Raw genomic sequence first — 15,245 nt, 5'->3', positions numbered from 1 at the left:
TCAGCAGTCTATGTAACTTGAAATGGATCTGATAATGATCTGAAATTTGGTCAGGAAAACTGGAATTTCTATATGTGGAGAAGAACACTACAGCATCAGAGTGTATTTTTGTCCTGGCGGTACTGTAATAACAACCCTTCAGATTTCTGTTGATTGTATAGTTCTCTAAAAATTATCTTTTTTTGGATGAAATTTCTCTTGCTTGATGTCAGACAGAAAGTGAACAGTACAGTCATTTTTAAATGATCAATGAATCACCAAAACTTAGGCTGACTTTGAAGCATGTTATATGCGTATGTCCGTGAGGAATTTACTAGGACAATACATCTTTTATACTCCAGTTATTTTATTGACTTCTTTTTATAGGAAAGAAAATCAGGTAAAGTAGTAATGGTTTACTGACTATAATTGACCAAAACCCCACAATCAAACAAAGCCAGACTCCCAAAGCATAGAAATTTTCTCATTTATCTTAAGGGAAAAAAAGGCAAAAGCACAAAAAGCATTTTGGTCAAATTCAATGTTACAAAACATTTTCATATTTATTTAATATCATGTTCTCCTACTTTTTACTTATACCGTATATTTTCTGAAAAAATAATATGCAAACAGATTATTGCATAACACATCTCTTCAAATTAGCCCAGAAATATTCACTAAATTAATTTTTTAACACAATAAGAAAAGTGTTTTAATATTTTACGTTTAAATTCCAGAGATTTTTATCACATAAGATATTCTGTGGAAAGCAGCACCTATTTACTTCTTTGTAAGCCATTATAAAGATGGAATTAGCCTCTCAGACAAAATAACAGAGGTGATTAAAACACAAGCTGAATAAAGAAGCTCACTGAATGGGTTCTTGCAGAATGAGTATTTCACTTGGCTGTGTGTGGAATATTTTGCATAATGGTCTACAGACCTCCTAGGATTTTGCTGTTACAGAATGTACATATACATAGTGCTGAGACACAGAGAAATGGTATTTCACATTATGTCTATGCTTGTTTAGGGCTCACTGTCTATGTGGAATGAGTAAAAGTAATACTAAAAGAAAAGAATTATTAAACAGAAAATACTTCATTATGCAAACAAAGAAAAATACTGTATTTTAGCTAAGAGACAGTTCAAGCGTATACAGCATATACATAATAAAGCTTAGGCGTTTCTTTTTTTTGTATTAGCTAAAGAAGCAATCATGAAACTGTTGTATATTGGCTTAAAACCTGACAACCACCTAGTGCATTCTTCTTGCTCACCTTTTAAAAAATACACAATCTGAGATGGATACATTGCACTACTGGAGTTTACAACATATATTTCAAATTTACAAAAATACAGAAAAACAAGATTTCTTGCACTCAGATACTGAGCATTAACCCTTTGAGTACTAATTCCCACCTGCAACACTGCAGAACACATTCATCTAACTTACGTGTTTTTATAACATTCTAATAATTATAATTGTCATCTTTATGTACAGTATTAGGAAATGTATTCCTACATATTAAAAAAAAAGGTAGAGACTAATTAACTGCCAATAACAGAAAAATAATGGAAGTATGTGAAGATTTCTGCAACATACACACAGAGAATCGCAGACTGATGACCTCTCAAGGGAATTTTCTATTTCCTTTCTGCAGCAATGTAGCAATTACAGAAGCCTGTGTTAAGACATGACAGCAATCTTTCTCATGTGGCCAAAGAGAATTGTGCTTTTTCTCTTATTTATGTATGCAGTGCTGACTTTCCACTGTAGACATTCTTCTCTCAGCTCTATGCTCCTATTCACTTTCTGTGATCCATTATTATTCTGCACCCTTCCTATTTGAAAAAAAAAGGTTTTATTTCATATAGGGATAATTATGATGGAGTTCTCTACTGTGAATTGACGCTTTGTGTCCAGATGTTCATAGAAACATGAAAACATTTCTTGCCAAAATCCTTGTTAATAAAGAATGGTACTGACCCTGGAGTGCCTTACAGTTCAGCAGAAATCATGAACAAAAAGAAATTCTCTAAAGGTCAAATTTGCATTAAAGAATGAAGACAATTTGAAATTTGCTACGGGAGGAAATGGGTTTTCAGAAAGCAAGTAGTGAAATTAATAGATGAACTCTAAGGTATGTTTTTGGAAAATGACTGAACTTCCATGACAACTCTGGACTACATTGATCGTGTAACTAAATAAACAATATCATATATACAGTGTCTCTGAACTAGAATAACCTATTTTAAGAAAATAACTGTAGTCCTCAAAGAGTTAATGATAAAACTGGTTTGCTTTAACAGATGTGGAAAGGTTATCGTGAAACAGCTTGCAGATTTGTTCAAAAGGCATATTTTACAAAGAAGTGTAAAACTTGTTGAGACAATTGCTATTACACCGCACAGTGTCATATACAATGGGTAGTGCATGCTCTGTAAAGATATTAGAGTGGACCCTTATCAAAGCTATCATATAACCTTATACAAAGGATTGTGCCACTTAAACTAGTGCAGAGTGACTTTTTTCTGTAGATTTATAATGCTCTAGGTTAATATCAATAGGATTTTTCACAGCCTTGTACAATACTTTTTTTGTTCTTTTTTAAGTACATGTAACACTAGAAAACAGCAAATGGTATACCCTGACATATGGCATGCAAAATACAACCAATACAGCACCATAGATGTAACAGAGACATTAACTAGCACTTCTCTCCAACAAGAAAAAGGACAGAACAGAGACTGTACATTACACGACTTTACAGCCCATATGCTACAGAAGATCTTTAGAGGCAGTATCACTTTTGTAGATTCAAAAACTTTAATTTTATAAAATTCTGTTTAGCTTTTCTACCATAGTCCCTTCTCATTAAAATCCATGGCACAGTAATAACATTTTGCTACAAGAATAAATAAGTAAAAGTTCAAGATGCTGATATGTTTATAAAAAATGTCTTAAGTTACTACAGAACAAAACTGAAAACAATTAATTAAAAAGGATGTATTTCTAAAGAAATGTTCTGTGTAACAAAAGGATATTGCCTCTCATATTCAACTGTCTAGACTTCCTTTTCTTATTATCTTTCAGTATAATTTTATAGCTTCCTTTTAAAAATAACTTCTTTAAAACTATCACTATTTCTCTCTCATAAACTCTCATTAAGAAAATGGAAATAAAGATGGAAAAGCTGTACAATTTACAGAAGAGCTACACAAATTTGTCATATCATTTAGTCTGGAATAAAACAAAGATAATGATGGTTCAGGGGGAAAAAACACATTATGATGGCCGATGAACTACACAGTAGTTTCATTTTTCCAAGGGCCAGTTTTGATATTTCCTGTACTATCAGAGCTGTATATCATGGCTTCATGCATGTTTCCCTTGAGAATTCCATTGTGATTTGTCGTATTGTACGGCAATGACTGTGTCCGTGGGTGCATTTCAAAATGAGCTGGATGGTGCACAGTGTCACTTTCTGTCATTTTAGCACAACTATATATTACAGTACTTGCGTCACTACTTTCGGGCTGGTTGACAGTTGGATATGGGTCGCTTTTTGAGCAGCAGGCCCGTCTGTGGCCTGACTGGCTATCATGCGTACTGTGGGGACTGTCTGTGTGTGAACTGTGGATGCTGCCGTCGATACTTGAAGGAATGTGATAGGCATATTCTCTTTCACCTGCAGACCTATGCCGACTAAAATAACGTGGCTTAGTTCTGCTTTTCAGACATCTATGAATGTGCATATTGGGTCTGAAGGATCCCTCATTGTGGACATGGATGTGAGCTTCATCATCAAGTAGCTGATCACAGTGCATTTTTGCACAGCATGGTGTCACAGGCGAAAGGCAGTTAACATGATTTTGAACTGCTTGCAGGTTAGTAAGTTTGCAGTGGCTAGCTGCTGGATGATTAAACACAGCTGATTTGTTGGGACATGGTGATTCCTGAAGACAAGGTGCATGAGCTTGCGTGTCACCGTTGACATTAACTTTTGGGCGCACATTAACTTGGACAGAATAGGTGTTTCTTCTGGATGGGCAACATGACCACCAGCAATGCCACACATCATCTCGCTTTGCACAGTGATGGATCAGGATGAAAAGCCCCAAGGTCACACAGAAGGCTCCATAAAGGCAGCTAAATATCATATCCAAGAAATGACCTTGAGATACTGCAAGTGCTCCAAAGGTCCAAGTGGCAGTAAATAGGAACAAAGTGAATGCTGCAGCTCGAAGTTGAGCCTTAAATGAATGCTCGTTTTCCAATAAGGAAGAAGAAATCATGGAGCAGGTTGCTTGAGGAACTGACACGGGGTCTGTAATATGACCATGGCCCATCTCAGTACTTGGCATTCTCTGTGGATCTTCTTTCTTTTCCTTTAACTCATATTTGCGTTCAGGATGGCGCTTCAGTTGCACGTATGTGCAGAGAAAGTAAACACAGGTGACTAGCACAATGAATGCTACTGGACCATAGAAAGCACCGAGACTAGGCTCCCATGCCATCCAGCAACTGAAAACAACAGAAAAAGAGAGTCAAGAACATTTTATAGCCCACGTTAGATGTAATAAACAACTGACATGAAACTGGACTTTCTAACTTGCATGACCCAAGAGTGTCTCAGAAGTTCGGATATGTTTGTTGTGGAGAAAGGGATTGTGTCTTTCATATCAAAGCTGAGGCATCACTTTCACATTTTTTCATAGAATAAAATGTGTAGTGTAACTTACAGGATATTAAAGCTGAAAATATCCAAGAAATGTAGGTCAGTTTAGAATCTAGAATTGCAGTGAAGTGTAAGACCATTTATGTCAACCCTTTTTTCTACTGTTAAAAATGTCAGCGCTAATATTTTGATTAAAAAGCAATTGAAGCATAGTTTAAACAATCTGTGTGAGCAATAGAAATGTACAGATTTCAGTGGTTTGTATCAATGAACTTCGATGCAAACTCTTAAGCCTGAAGATTGTTCTTACAGAATTATTTGTTGCCAAGCAGAGAACAGCCTGAGTAATAAGAGAGACTGAAAAAAGACTTCCAGTTGAACAGTTATCCCTTTGTGCAGTAAGTGGACCCAAAAGATATATCCCATTTCTGAATCCTCTGCTGTTTCTAAAATTCCTGGGAGTTAATTTACATCGATTTGAATGTCCTCAGAAAAATTAAGGAAATTGATAGTCTCTTTGTGATACACTGGTAGCATAATATTATTGTAACATGGATCATTATTTGCCAGGCTCTAAATAATATAACCATAAGTGGTTTAGAGCAGCTTAAAGTAGTTCACAGGCCAGTATGAGCTGAATAAGCCCCAGTCAGCTGCATAATTTAGTAGCAGTCTAACAGGACTTTCTTGTGGATGAATGATCTAATCAAATAAACATGGGCAAAGATAACACTTCTGGCTAATGAAATCCCAGATGGAAACTGAGAGAACTTGGGTTCGGGGGAGAATGAATATTTGCCTAGTTTTTACTCTTCTCTATGATCTGCTTTTAGCTACGGTTACAGAAAGGCTACTGAATTGATGGTAAAAGCTAGGGTAACTGCTATTAGATTCTTATATTCTAAATATTGCATGGATTTCTAGGAAGAGGAATAAGGTCGTTTCCTTATCTGTTGGACTAGGACAAGAAGTAATGGACTTAAACTGCAGCAAGAAAGATTAAATCAGGTTTTTCAAAAAGTTTCCTTGTTGTTAAGATAATCAGGATAATATGCTGTTGGAATAAAGTGTGTTATATCCATTATTGGAGCATTTAAAGCACCTCAGTTGAATAACTGTCAGGAATAGTTTGGATGTAGCTAATTTCCCACTGGGTCAGAAAGACAGACTAGGTGATCTGTCATGATTCATTCTAGCTCTAAAAGTGACACTGTATGACCCTTCATACTCATTTAGGCATGTGTGATTGGTTGCAATCCCTGCAAAACAGCGAGGAACCATCTGATACCACATTCTTGTCAAGCCAGGAATCATCTACTGCTTACTATAAAAAGGGCAGAACGAATTTTTCTCCAAGGCTGAGAACCTTTCAGCTAAAAAGAGGCAGTCCCACTGGCTACTTATCACAAAAAACTGCAGCATAACTACTTTAAAATTTTAAAATTGGAAGCTTAAACAAATACATACAAACATTCATTAATGAATGTAGAAACATGCCAATGATTATATATTTTGCTCTTTCCCCAGATGTAGGAAATCAGGCAGAGAAAAGAGGAGACCAGTGTGGCTGAGTCAAGACCTGCTGATCAAACTGAAGAACAAGAGGCAACTGCACAGGCAATGCAAGCAGCAACAGGTAACCTGTGAAGAGTATAGGGACACTGCCTCGTTGTGAAGGGATGGGGTCAGGAAGGTCAAGGCGCAGCTGGATCCGTATTTGGCAAGGGAAGCAAACACTAACAAGAAGGACTTCTACTGATGTGTCAACCAGAAAAGGAGGGTTAAAGAAAGCGTACCCTGAGTGATGAACAAAAATGGTGACTTCATATCAACAAATGAGGAGAAGGCTGTGGTACTCAAGAACTTTTTTGTCTCAGTCTTCACCGACAACCCCTCTCCTCAACCCGCCTGGGTCAATGGACAACAAGATGGGAATCAGGGGAGTAAAGCCCCACCCACTAGAGGGGAAGATCAGATTTGTGACCAACTGATGAACATAAAGATATATAAGTCTATGGGACCTGAAGAGATGCCTCCCAGAGTCCTGAGGGAATTTGTTGATATGGCGGCCAAGCCAATTTCCACGATATTTGAAAAATCATGGCAGTCAGAAGTCCCTAATGACTGGAAGAAGGGCAATGTTGTGCCCATTTTAAAAAAGGGTAGAAAAGACGACTCTGGGAACTACTGACCTGTTAGCCTCACCTCTGTGCCTGGGAAGTTTGTGGAACAAATCCTCCTAGAAGCTATGATAAAGCACATGGAGGTCGCAGAGGTGATTCTGCCCCTCTACTCAGCTCTCATGAGACCCCACCCGGAGTACTACGTCCAGTTCTAGAATCCTCAACATAAGAATGATATGGAACTGTTGGAATGGGTCCAGAGGAGAGCTTCAAAGACGATCAATGGGCTGGAGCACCTCTGCCATTAGGACAGGCTGAGAGAGTTGGGGCTGTTCAGCCTCAACAACAGAAGGCTCAAGAGACTTTATAGCGGCCTTCCAGTACCTGAAAGGGCTCCAGAAAAGCTAGGGAGGGACTTTTTACAAGGGCATGTAGTGATAGGATGAGGGGGGGATGGCTTTAAATTGGATGGGGGAAAGATTCAGATTCGATGTTAGGAAGAAATTCTTTACTATAAGGGTGGTGAGGCACTGGAACAGGTTGCTCAGGGAAGTTGTGGCTGCCCCATCTCTCGAAGTGCTGAAGCCCAGGTTGGATGGGGCTTAGTCTAGTGGCAGATGTCCCTGCCCATGGCAGGGGGGTTGGAACTGGATGATCCCTTTCAATGCAAACCATTCTATGATTCTTTGATTCTATACATTCGAATAACGCATATTTGATTCAAAGTGGAGAACGGAGTGCTCTCCAGTGGAACAGTCTCTTGGGATGCTCTTATTTCAAGTGTAATCTCAGTGTGGATCACTTAAAAAAATCAGTTCTGTAAAAAAAACTTCAAGTTTTGCATCTACATTTACTGTACTAATACTATTAAAAATGAATAAGGCATTTAGCTCATGACGCTGTTGTTTAGCTGTCTTTTTACTCAGTCTAATAACCAACCCTCACCTATGCCTTGTTTTCTGTACAGACTATGGTACTATATATGGAATTGCTATGATTAACATGACTAAAGATGTACAACCTTTGTAACTGTGCCAAAATGAAAAATGCCTTACATATATGAACATAAATAATTGAGTCTTTTAATATACCGTTGATTATAAGTGATTATCTAATTGGATACGTTTGAATAAATATATGAATATGAGTTGGGCCCTACGCAGAGCAAACAATTAGCCATGGTATGTACTAATTTATTGCCAGAACTTATATTTCAATTACCTATAAAAATGCCTTTAAGGACCCAAATGCTTACTTACAAACCATTCTCCTTTGTTTCTACTTTTCTCACCCAGAATGTAACTGGTTTCAGACATATTACAATAGATGCTCAAAGCAGTGACTAAGAGTGACGTTCTCCAGAGTGCTGGCAGTAGTGATATATCTATCAGTGTGCCAGTCATTGCCATCCTGATAATTTACACAGAGTGTATTTAACTTTACAGTCTTGATTCACTTTCTGCTACAGTTTTAGGGGAAGATCTATCGTATTTTACTGATATTTCATGCTTTGTACCAAGAAGTAATAACAATGTGATGCCTGAACAGCTTGTGGAAGTACACTGAACACTTGAAGTATATTGAACACAGTGGTACACTAAAAGGCTATGGCAGGCTTGCGAGGCACTGGGATTGGAACGTTTCCAGGTGTTAAGAATCCAAAAGAATCGGTTTTTAAGGGAGGGATGCAAGTGGAGGAGGTGGAGGAGGGATTTTCACTTGTCTTTTTTTTCACATAATTATTTGTAAATTACTTTTTGTAAATTAAAGTCAGCTGAAGAATTCAAGGTAGATAATGAATTGAAAGTATTTAATTCATTAGCAGCACCATTAAATACAACATCCATTAGCTATTGTTAATATCCTTTCACTTATTCAGATGTAAATGAGGAGTAATTCTGTAAATGAAAAGTGATTCTATTGACTGTAATGGAGTCAGATCAGTAGAGGTGAAGCAGCAAGCCTCATATTAAGACAGTGATTTTTCATAGCTATTATTTAAAAAAATTTCATATTAAATGTCATCCTAAATTGTATGACTGTACCCTTTACAATGTCAGTTACATTTATCAGCATAAGAAAAAGAGTATGCTTTCTTTAAAAGTTTTATAAGAATAGTTTATACTTACTAGGGTGCATTGCCTTCAATCCCATAATTATTGATATTGGTTGCTGCTGTAATCCCACATATAATAAAAGGAACACCACCGCTAATCAAATAAAATCTGTTGAGAGATATTAACAGATATTTTAATTTGCCTGGCTTGTAGTCAAACACTGCTTTTTAATAATTGTACCTACTTGAAGTATGAGTATGCAGTATTGCTTTAACATTAAACCCGTCCCTGAAACCAGAAAAGCAAAGAATGAAGTATTGTTGAAATAAACATTGTGCTTTATGAAGAAAAGAGCAGAAAGTTTATTATTTAATAATAAGCCCACTTAATAAGACCCACTTTTAACATCTCAATTTACGTCTTTAGTAAGTGTAGTCAATATTACAGTCATAAGAATAAAACCTACATGCCAAGTAAAGTTATTCCACTCACCTAGATATTTATATTTAATGGTTATTAACTATGTAAGCATCATAAATTAAAAATATTCAGACAAAGCAGCTGTATTCACATTAACCTGAAAATGTTCCCAGGGAAATTCAGTGAAATCACAGAAACATTTTCCTAACTCCTGGCTGACAAAAGAAATGGAGTTCAGTTAAGCAAAGAGAAAAGGGGCAGTCCACTTGGCAATTTTTAAATTTTTTATTTTTCTGCATGGAGGAGCAATCTGGAGAAATCAGGAGGATTAAATATCCCTTTTCATATACCACACTTTTCTTCATTCATTAAACACCCAGCCTTGAAGCGCGCTAAAATGTGAGGGCCTCAGACTTCAGCAAGATCTCATAAATATCCAAGAGTGTTAACCTAAGTGTTAATCTTCCTGTAAAGACTTGTATTAGATGGCTGAAAGACATAGTTTCACATTCCTTTAACCATTTAAATGCCATTGAACTGCTTGGAAGCAGCATTCTTTCCAATGTAGGATCATTAGGCTACATTGATGTCTTACCAAAGTTAGCATCCTGCCCACCTGTGTCCAAATTCAGCAAAAATAAACCGTCAGCGCATTTTCCATTTATATAAGCAAACCACAAAATTATACATGGAGCACAGCACTTCCACTGCTGCAGTCTTTGAGGTGCAGAGGACCAGCCCCATGCACGCGAGGCTACAGCTGCTGCTCAGTGACAAAAGGGAAAATGTTCCACCACAACTAGAAGCTCAGCTGGTTCTGTGACCACCCTGACTGATTTCCTGCTTTAACCAATTCTCTTCTGTCAGTAGACAAAATTAGTTTCTTTTCAAGCCACTCCTTTGGTGTGGGAAACAGTAAGGGGGGGTGGGGGCTACAGATGCTTCCCAACCACTGCTATTAAATTGTCCATCAGGACTAAGAAGATTCTGATAATGCATGGGACACGTTCTCACTAGAATCTGGCCACTAGTTTTCTAAAATGTGTTATAAATATTGGGCAATTTCACACATTGCAAGCCAAGATTTTTACAGAAACAGAAATATAGTAAGATTAAATAAATCAGCATCTAAGTCAACCCCAGAATTAATGTTAGGATTTCTTAACCTCTTTCCCCCACCTCTTTGTGAAACAGAACTAGAGGCCAGGCCCCAGAAAATTTCCTGTTAGCATTTACAGTCAATCTTTGTCCTAATGGCAGAGAAAGCCATCCTCCACATTCATCAAAAAGCCCTTCAGATTTTATAACTTCAAAGTAATTAAATATATACTGTTTCTTCAAACTTGGCTTATTCGGTAAAGCTCAACAAATTCCAATGAACAAGCTGTGTCCTTACAAAATCCATTCATTCACTGCAGTTTAAAAGATTGTACATATTTTTTTACTTGAGCATATTGAATAAGCTAGCTTAATAGCTTATTATTATTTTTAACAAAGACATGTTCAATGACATTTTTGAAATTCAGGAAATGACTAAGGTAAGCAATGAGGCATAGAAAAGTTAATCCCAATTTATCTAAGAAATCATAAGGAGCAGAAAAATAGGAATACAGAAGCGAGTATAGCAACCCACTTCAAAGTCATCTGAAGTGATTACACCATAGAATTTACCTACAACGCAACCTATAATTTCATTTTTTTTGCAGTGCTGCTACTTTTTACAGATTGGATACATACATTTAAGTCATATTCTTATCTAAAGTTTCATACAAGCTAGTATTTGGGTATCAGATAATCTGCTTTATATCTCACACTTTTAGCAGGCTGCTGAGCAGTGGCATCAGATGTTCTGGAAGCACTTAGTTTCACAGTGCTTCAGAAATATAGCAAACGCTAGCCAAATTCCTGTCCTGGCTCATTACTAAAAGAGAGAAAATGCATTCTAGAAATGACATAAGGTGAAATCAAATGGTTTCAGTGTGCTCAAGGTACACTGTACTGATAACCAGCACAGCACACTGCCTGCCTTGTCTCACTGAAAAAAAAAAAGAAAAAAAATAAAATAGCAAATAGAAATGACAGTGTATACAATTGTTTCTTCATAAAATCTGCCAAATAGAAGAAAATTCAACAAGAGAGTAATGGGATTAAAATAGACTGAGCAGAAAATACAACAAAAGAAACAGAAGTTAAATCATAAGACCAGGTGTGCATAGTCTTCCACATTTACATCAGCTCATGGATACCTAAGTAGTTGGAGAAAAGACCACACTGGAAAGTCATCAAAGGGAAGAAACATTGTTCAAGAAGATCGACACACATGTTAGTTGTGAGGAAGTACACTTAATTTTAATAAGTTTAGACCAGTCTTTCTAACCATTAGTTTCTATGCATTCAATGTTTTTTATCAGTTTCTGCTTTTTCACTCAAATGAGATGATTAGGACAAATAATTTTGAAGAAAAAACTGAAGTAGAAATGATAGTGCATGAATGAAAAGTGAAGAAGATGCAAGTAATAAATAGCTGTTCTTCAGACTTCTTTCATCTAAGAGAGTCAAAATGCTTTATGACATTAATTAATTTAGCCTTTCAGCCCCTTTTGTGGTCGACAAACATTATCATCCCTGTTGTGCAGATGAGAAAACAAGCAAGAAGAGATTAAGTGTCCAAGGTCATGCAGAAAATCTCTTTCTGAACAAGATTTCTTAATTCCCATCCTATGTTTAAACACAAGGTACCTCACTATTGCTGTAAATGAAGGAACTGAGCAAATCATGGCAGTCAGCAGTTTGTCTCCAAGCCCAAGAAACATAATTGCCTCTCTGTGAGTTCAAGCGGGCACAAGAAGAATATAATCTTATCTGACGGATTCTCCTGGTAAGGGTAGTTCCCTCCAAAGCCTTGTCAATTACTCCCTCCAAAGCCTGACTTGTGGAGAAGCCCATATGTGCTTTTTTCTGTGCAGGCCTAATAATAACTTCCACTGGTATTTTGTATAGCACTATCTGGATGTGTCCAGAGAGCAGATTTTACAAACCAGTTAAAGTGGTCAGAGTGTAAGGGTTGTAACTGGAGAGATGCCGAGTTCTGCTTGCTGCTTTGCTGCTGTAACCAACTTCTAGTGTCCTTCAGCTGCACAAGAGCAAAAGTAAGGGGCAATGCTGCTGTCCAGTAATGGGCAAAGAACAATGTAATAAGCAATTCTGTAAAGAGCAACTTTGGAGACTGAGCAAATAAATGTTTTTCAATCATCTTCCCCACCCAAGGATATTTTTTTATTTTGAAAATAATGATCAATATTTTTCCTATGCTGTTTGCCTAACTTACATTTACTTCTCCCTCTCAGGACTACCTTTTTGTTTTAAAGCTTTAAAGTTCTATATCCTTGTGGTAAGTAACCAACTTTTGTATGTCAATTACTTTTTCTACTTCTAAGTTAATTTTTTTTTGTTCTAATTAAGCCAGTGGACTGTCTCCTCCTCCCAAAAGAACATGCAGCAACTCAGGACCCAGAGAAAATTTCATCTACTTGTGTTACTCTTCTACCACTTACAAATCCAAATGGTGATACTCAGGCTACCAGTAGCAGCAGTAAGAAGAAAGAAGAACCTCGCTGTGACAAATATGATTGTTCTGATGGATCCAGCTAACAGAGAAGGTTTGGCTGTAGTTGAGATAGCCATGCATGAAAATCTTTAAAGGCTGGGAAACCACAGGGAGGAAATCCTTTTTTCAGCTAAAATTTGATCTTGACAAGCAGTTAATTTATATAATATACTAAAATTGTTTTACAGGGAAAACTGTGGGATGATTAGAGGCTTTGAAGCAATTGCCAAGCTGTTGTTTTAATATGCCTTGGGAAGAGTTTTTAAAATTTGTATATTGTTGTTGCTGGTCACCCAGATGTCCTGATGATTCCTAGCAGGCTTTCACATCAGCATACATTTATTTACCAAAGCTCATTCTATTGTGTATTCACTAATGTTGTTATACAAGCTAATTAGGTAGACTGGTAGACCTCAGCATGCTGCACTCACACCTCTTAGCTGCAGTGTAGGCAACATCTACTGCCTGAAAACAAGGCTATGCAGACATGCTAATATGATGTGCAGTAATTAGAGGGAGCCCCTAAGTTTTTGCTGTAGTTGCTTGAGACCAGTAGATACAATATTTTTTATTACATGCACTGACATACCCCCTCAACAGAGAAGTAGACACTGCTTGAGGTGATGTCCCTCTGTTGACATCATGGCTTACTGTTTTCCAGCTCCCTTTCAGCAAGAACTCCTCTTGTAGGGCAAACCCTACCATAAAATACTGGGAGCTACATAGCCAATCTGATAGAAACAGGATAATGTCAGCAAGAATGACTGCAATAGCCTGCAGGCAGCATCCATTCTGCTAACTTAATATGCAGCGTATTCTTCTAAGCTTATTTCTGTAAATATTACTCAGTAAGTCAGCAAGTAAAATGAGAGTTTTACCCAGTGATGAATTTTTTTGCTCGGGTCTCTGGCTATTTTCTAGCTTTAAATTGTTTCCAGATTAAGAACCTTGACTCTGGAATGAATTCTTGCAAAAAGGATTAGACCTTGGCTTTGTGGGTGTAATGCAAGATTGATTTTAAGTTTTTTTTCTGCAGAGGCTGGCAGAATGGTGATATATAAGGAAGTGATTTAATAGCTGCAGTTAGTCTTTATTGCAGACATTACTTGAATAAAATGTATGTATATTTAAAAGCATTTGTGTCTGCACGCACAAGTCTAGAAAGCTCCATGTTAGAGATATAAAGATACTAATGAAACATTAATTTTTTTCTCAGTATAAAAAAAAATTCATCTGTTCAACTCTACTTACTTCTAGGGCACAGTTCATACAGGAAGAGATGTCTATCTATAAGATAGAAAAGAGGAAGAGAATTTCTATCTATAAGATAGAAATTAAAAGAGGAAGCACAGCAAGATGGCTTTCCCTTTATTTTTCCTTGGGCTGGGATTGGATTTTAACATCTTTGTGAAAATAATTCATATAGAAAATGGTCATTAACTTCTGAGCTAACCAGATGCCACAGTTCAAGTACCTGGCAGGCAGACAGATAAGTAGTTGTTCTGCAGAAAGCTGAATTTATGAGCCCAATTTTAAAATTTTTCCTGATTTCTTTCATGCATCACATCATTTCACAGTCCTTTCTCCTGGGAATTCTGATAAAACATTATAAAAAGAAGACTTTGTAGAAATTATGGGATTTTGAAAATGTACTTTTCATTTGGGAAAAAAAATGTCATTTTAAATCCTATTTGCAGATAGTCTGGACTTATGAACGTATTTACAAATACCATGTTAGTTTTGCTTCATGGCTTTGCTGAAGAGAAATAGCATAGATTTCTTAAGTGCTTTTTCCCTGGCTGCAAAGTAGCATATAAATACAGAGAAAACACACACACAAAAACAACCCAGGAAAACTAATCTACTAATAATGCTAAATTAAACTTTAATCTTGCAAGTCAAACTCTAAAAGTTAAATAATAGCAGAAATAAGAGTTGCGTGAAAACTCTATTCAGCACCTTTATGTGGCAATATTGTTATTCTTTTTACCTGCCTGTTCACAGACCATTTATTTTCCATAAGACATTCAGCATGGTAGGAACAAAGATCACCGGACAGGTAGTTATTAAATTTTACATATATCCTTTTTTTCTAAATCTTATTACAAATTAAGAGCTTCACAAACATTAATGAATTAATCCTCATAAAGTCCTTGTAAGAATATGTATAATCTTCTCCATTTAGAGGCAGGGACTAAAGAATAGAGATGAATGACAAAATCATTAAGAAATGTCTCTGCAGATTTGTCTGCTCAACTTAAGATGTCCAGGCCTCCATTTGACAAAACTGGGCTCATACTCTTCATTGAAATTGGCCATAAGATGATAGAAATTTAAATATTTTGCTGGATCTGCCCTTAGAGACTCGGACTCATAA

General features: G+C 36.7%; 1 protein-coding gene across 2 annotated transcripts in view; it reads right to left on the bottom strand.

Moving 5' to 3' along the window:
• Positions 1–362: 362 nt before the first annotated feature.
• ADGRA1 (adhesion G protein-coupled receptor A1) overlaps positions 363–15,245 on the bottom strand; it is a 262,352-nt gene continuing 247,469 nt past the window's right edge. The window contains exons 18-19 of one of the 2 annotated variants that reach the window (XM_069863854.1): positions 8,914–9,009; positions 363–4,507 (exon numbers count right to left, since the gene is read on the bottom strand). In XM_069863854.1, coding sequence (XP_069719955.1) covers positions 3,286–4,507; positions 8,914–9,009 — 1,318 coding nt within the window. In that variant the 3' untranslated portion in view covers positions 363–3,285. The remainder of the gene's footprint in view (positions 4,508–8,913; positions 9,010–15,245) is intronic. The other variant, XM_069863855.1, reaches the window with a different exon arrangement.

The sequence above is a fragment of the Phaenicophaeus curvirostris genome, chromosome 9, assembly GCF_032191515.1.
Source record: "Phaenicophaeus curvirostris isolate KB17595 chromosome 9, BPBGC_Pcur_1.0, whole genome shotgun sequence".
NCBI classification, from domain to species: domain Eukaryota; kingdom Metazoa; phylum Chordata; class Aves; order Cuculiformes; family Cuculidae; genus Phaenicophaeus; species Phaenicophaeus curvirostris.
The sequence above is the reverse complement of the archived record's forward strand: the minus strand, read 5'-3'. Positions and strand labels throughout refer to the sequence as shown.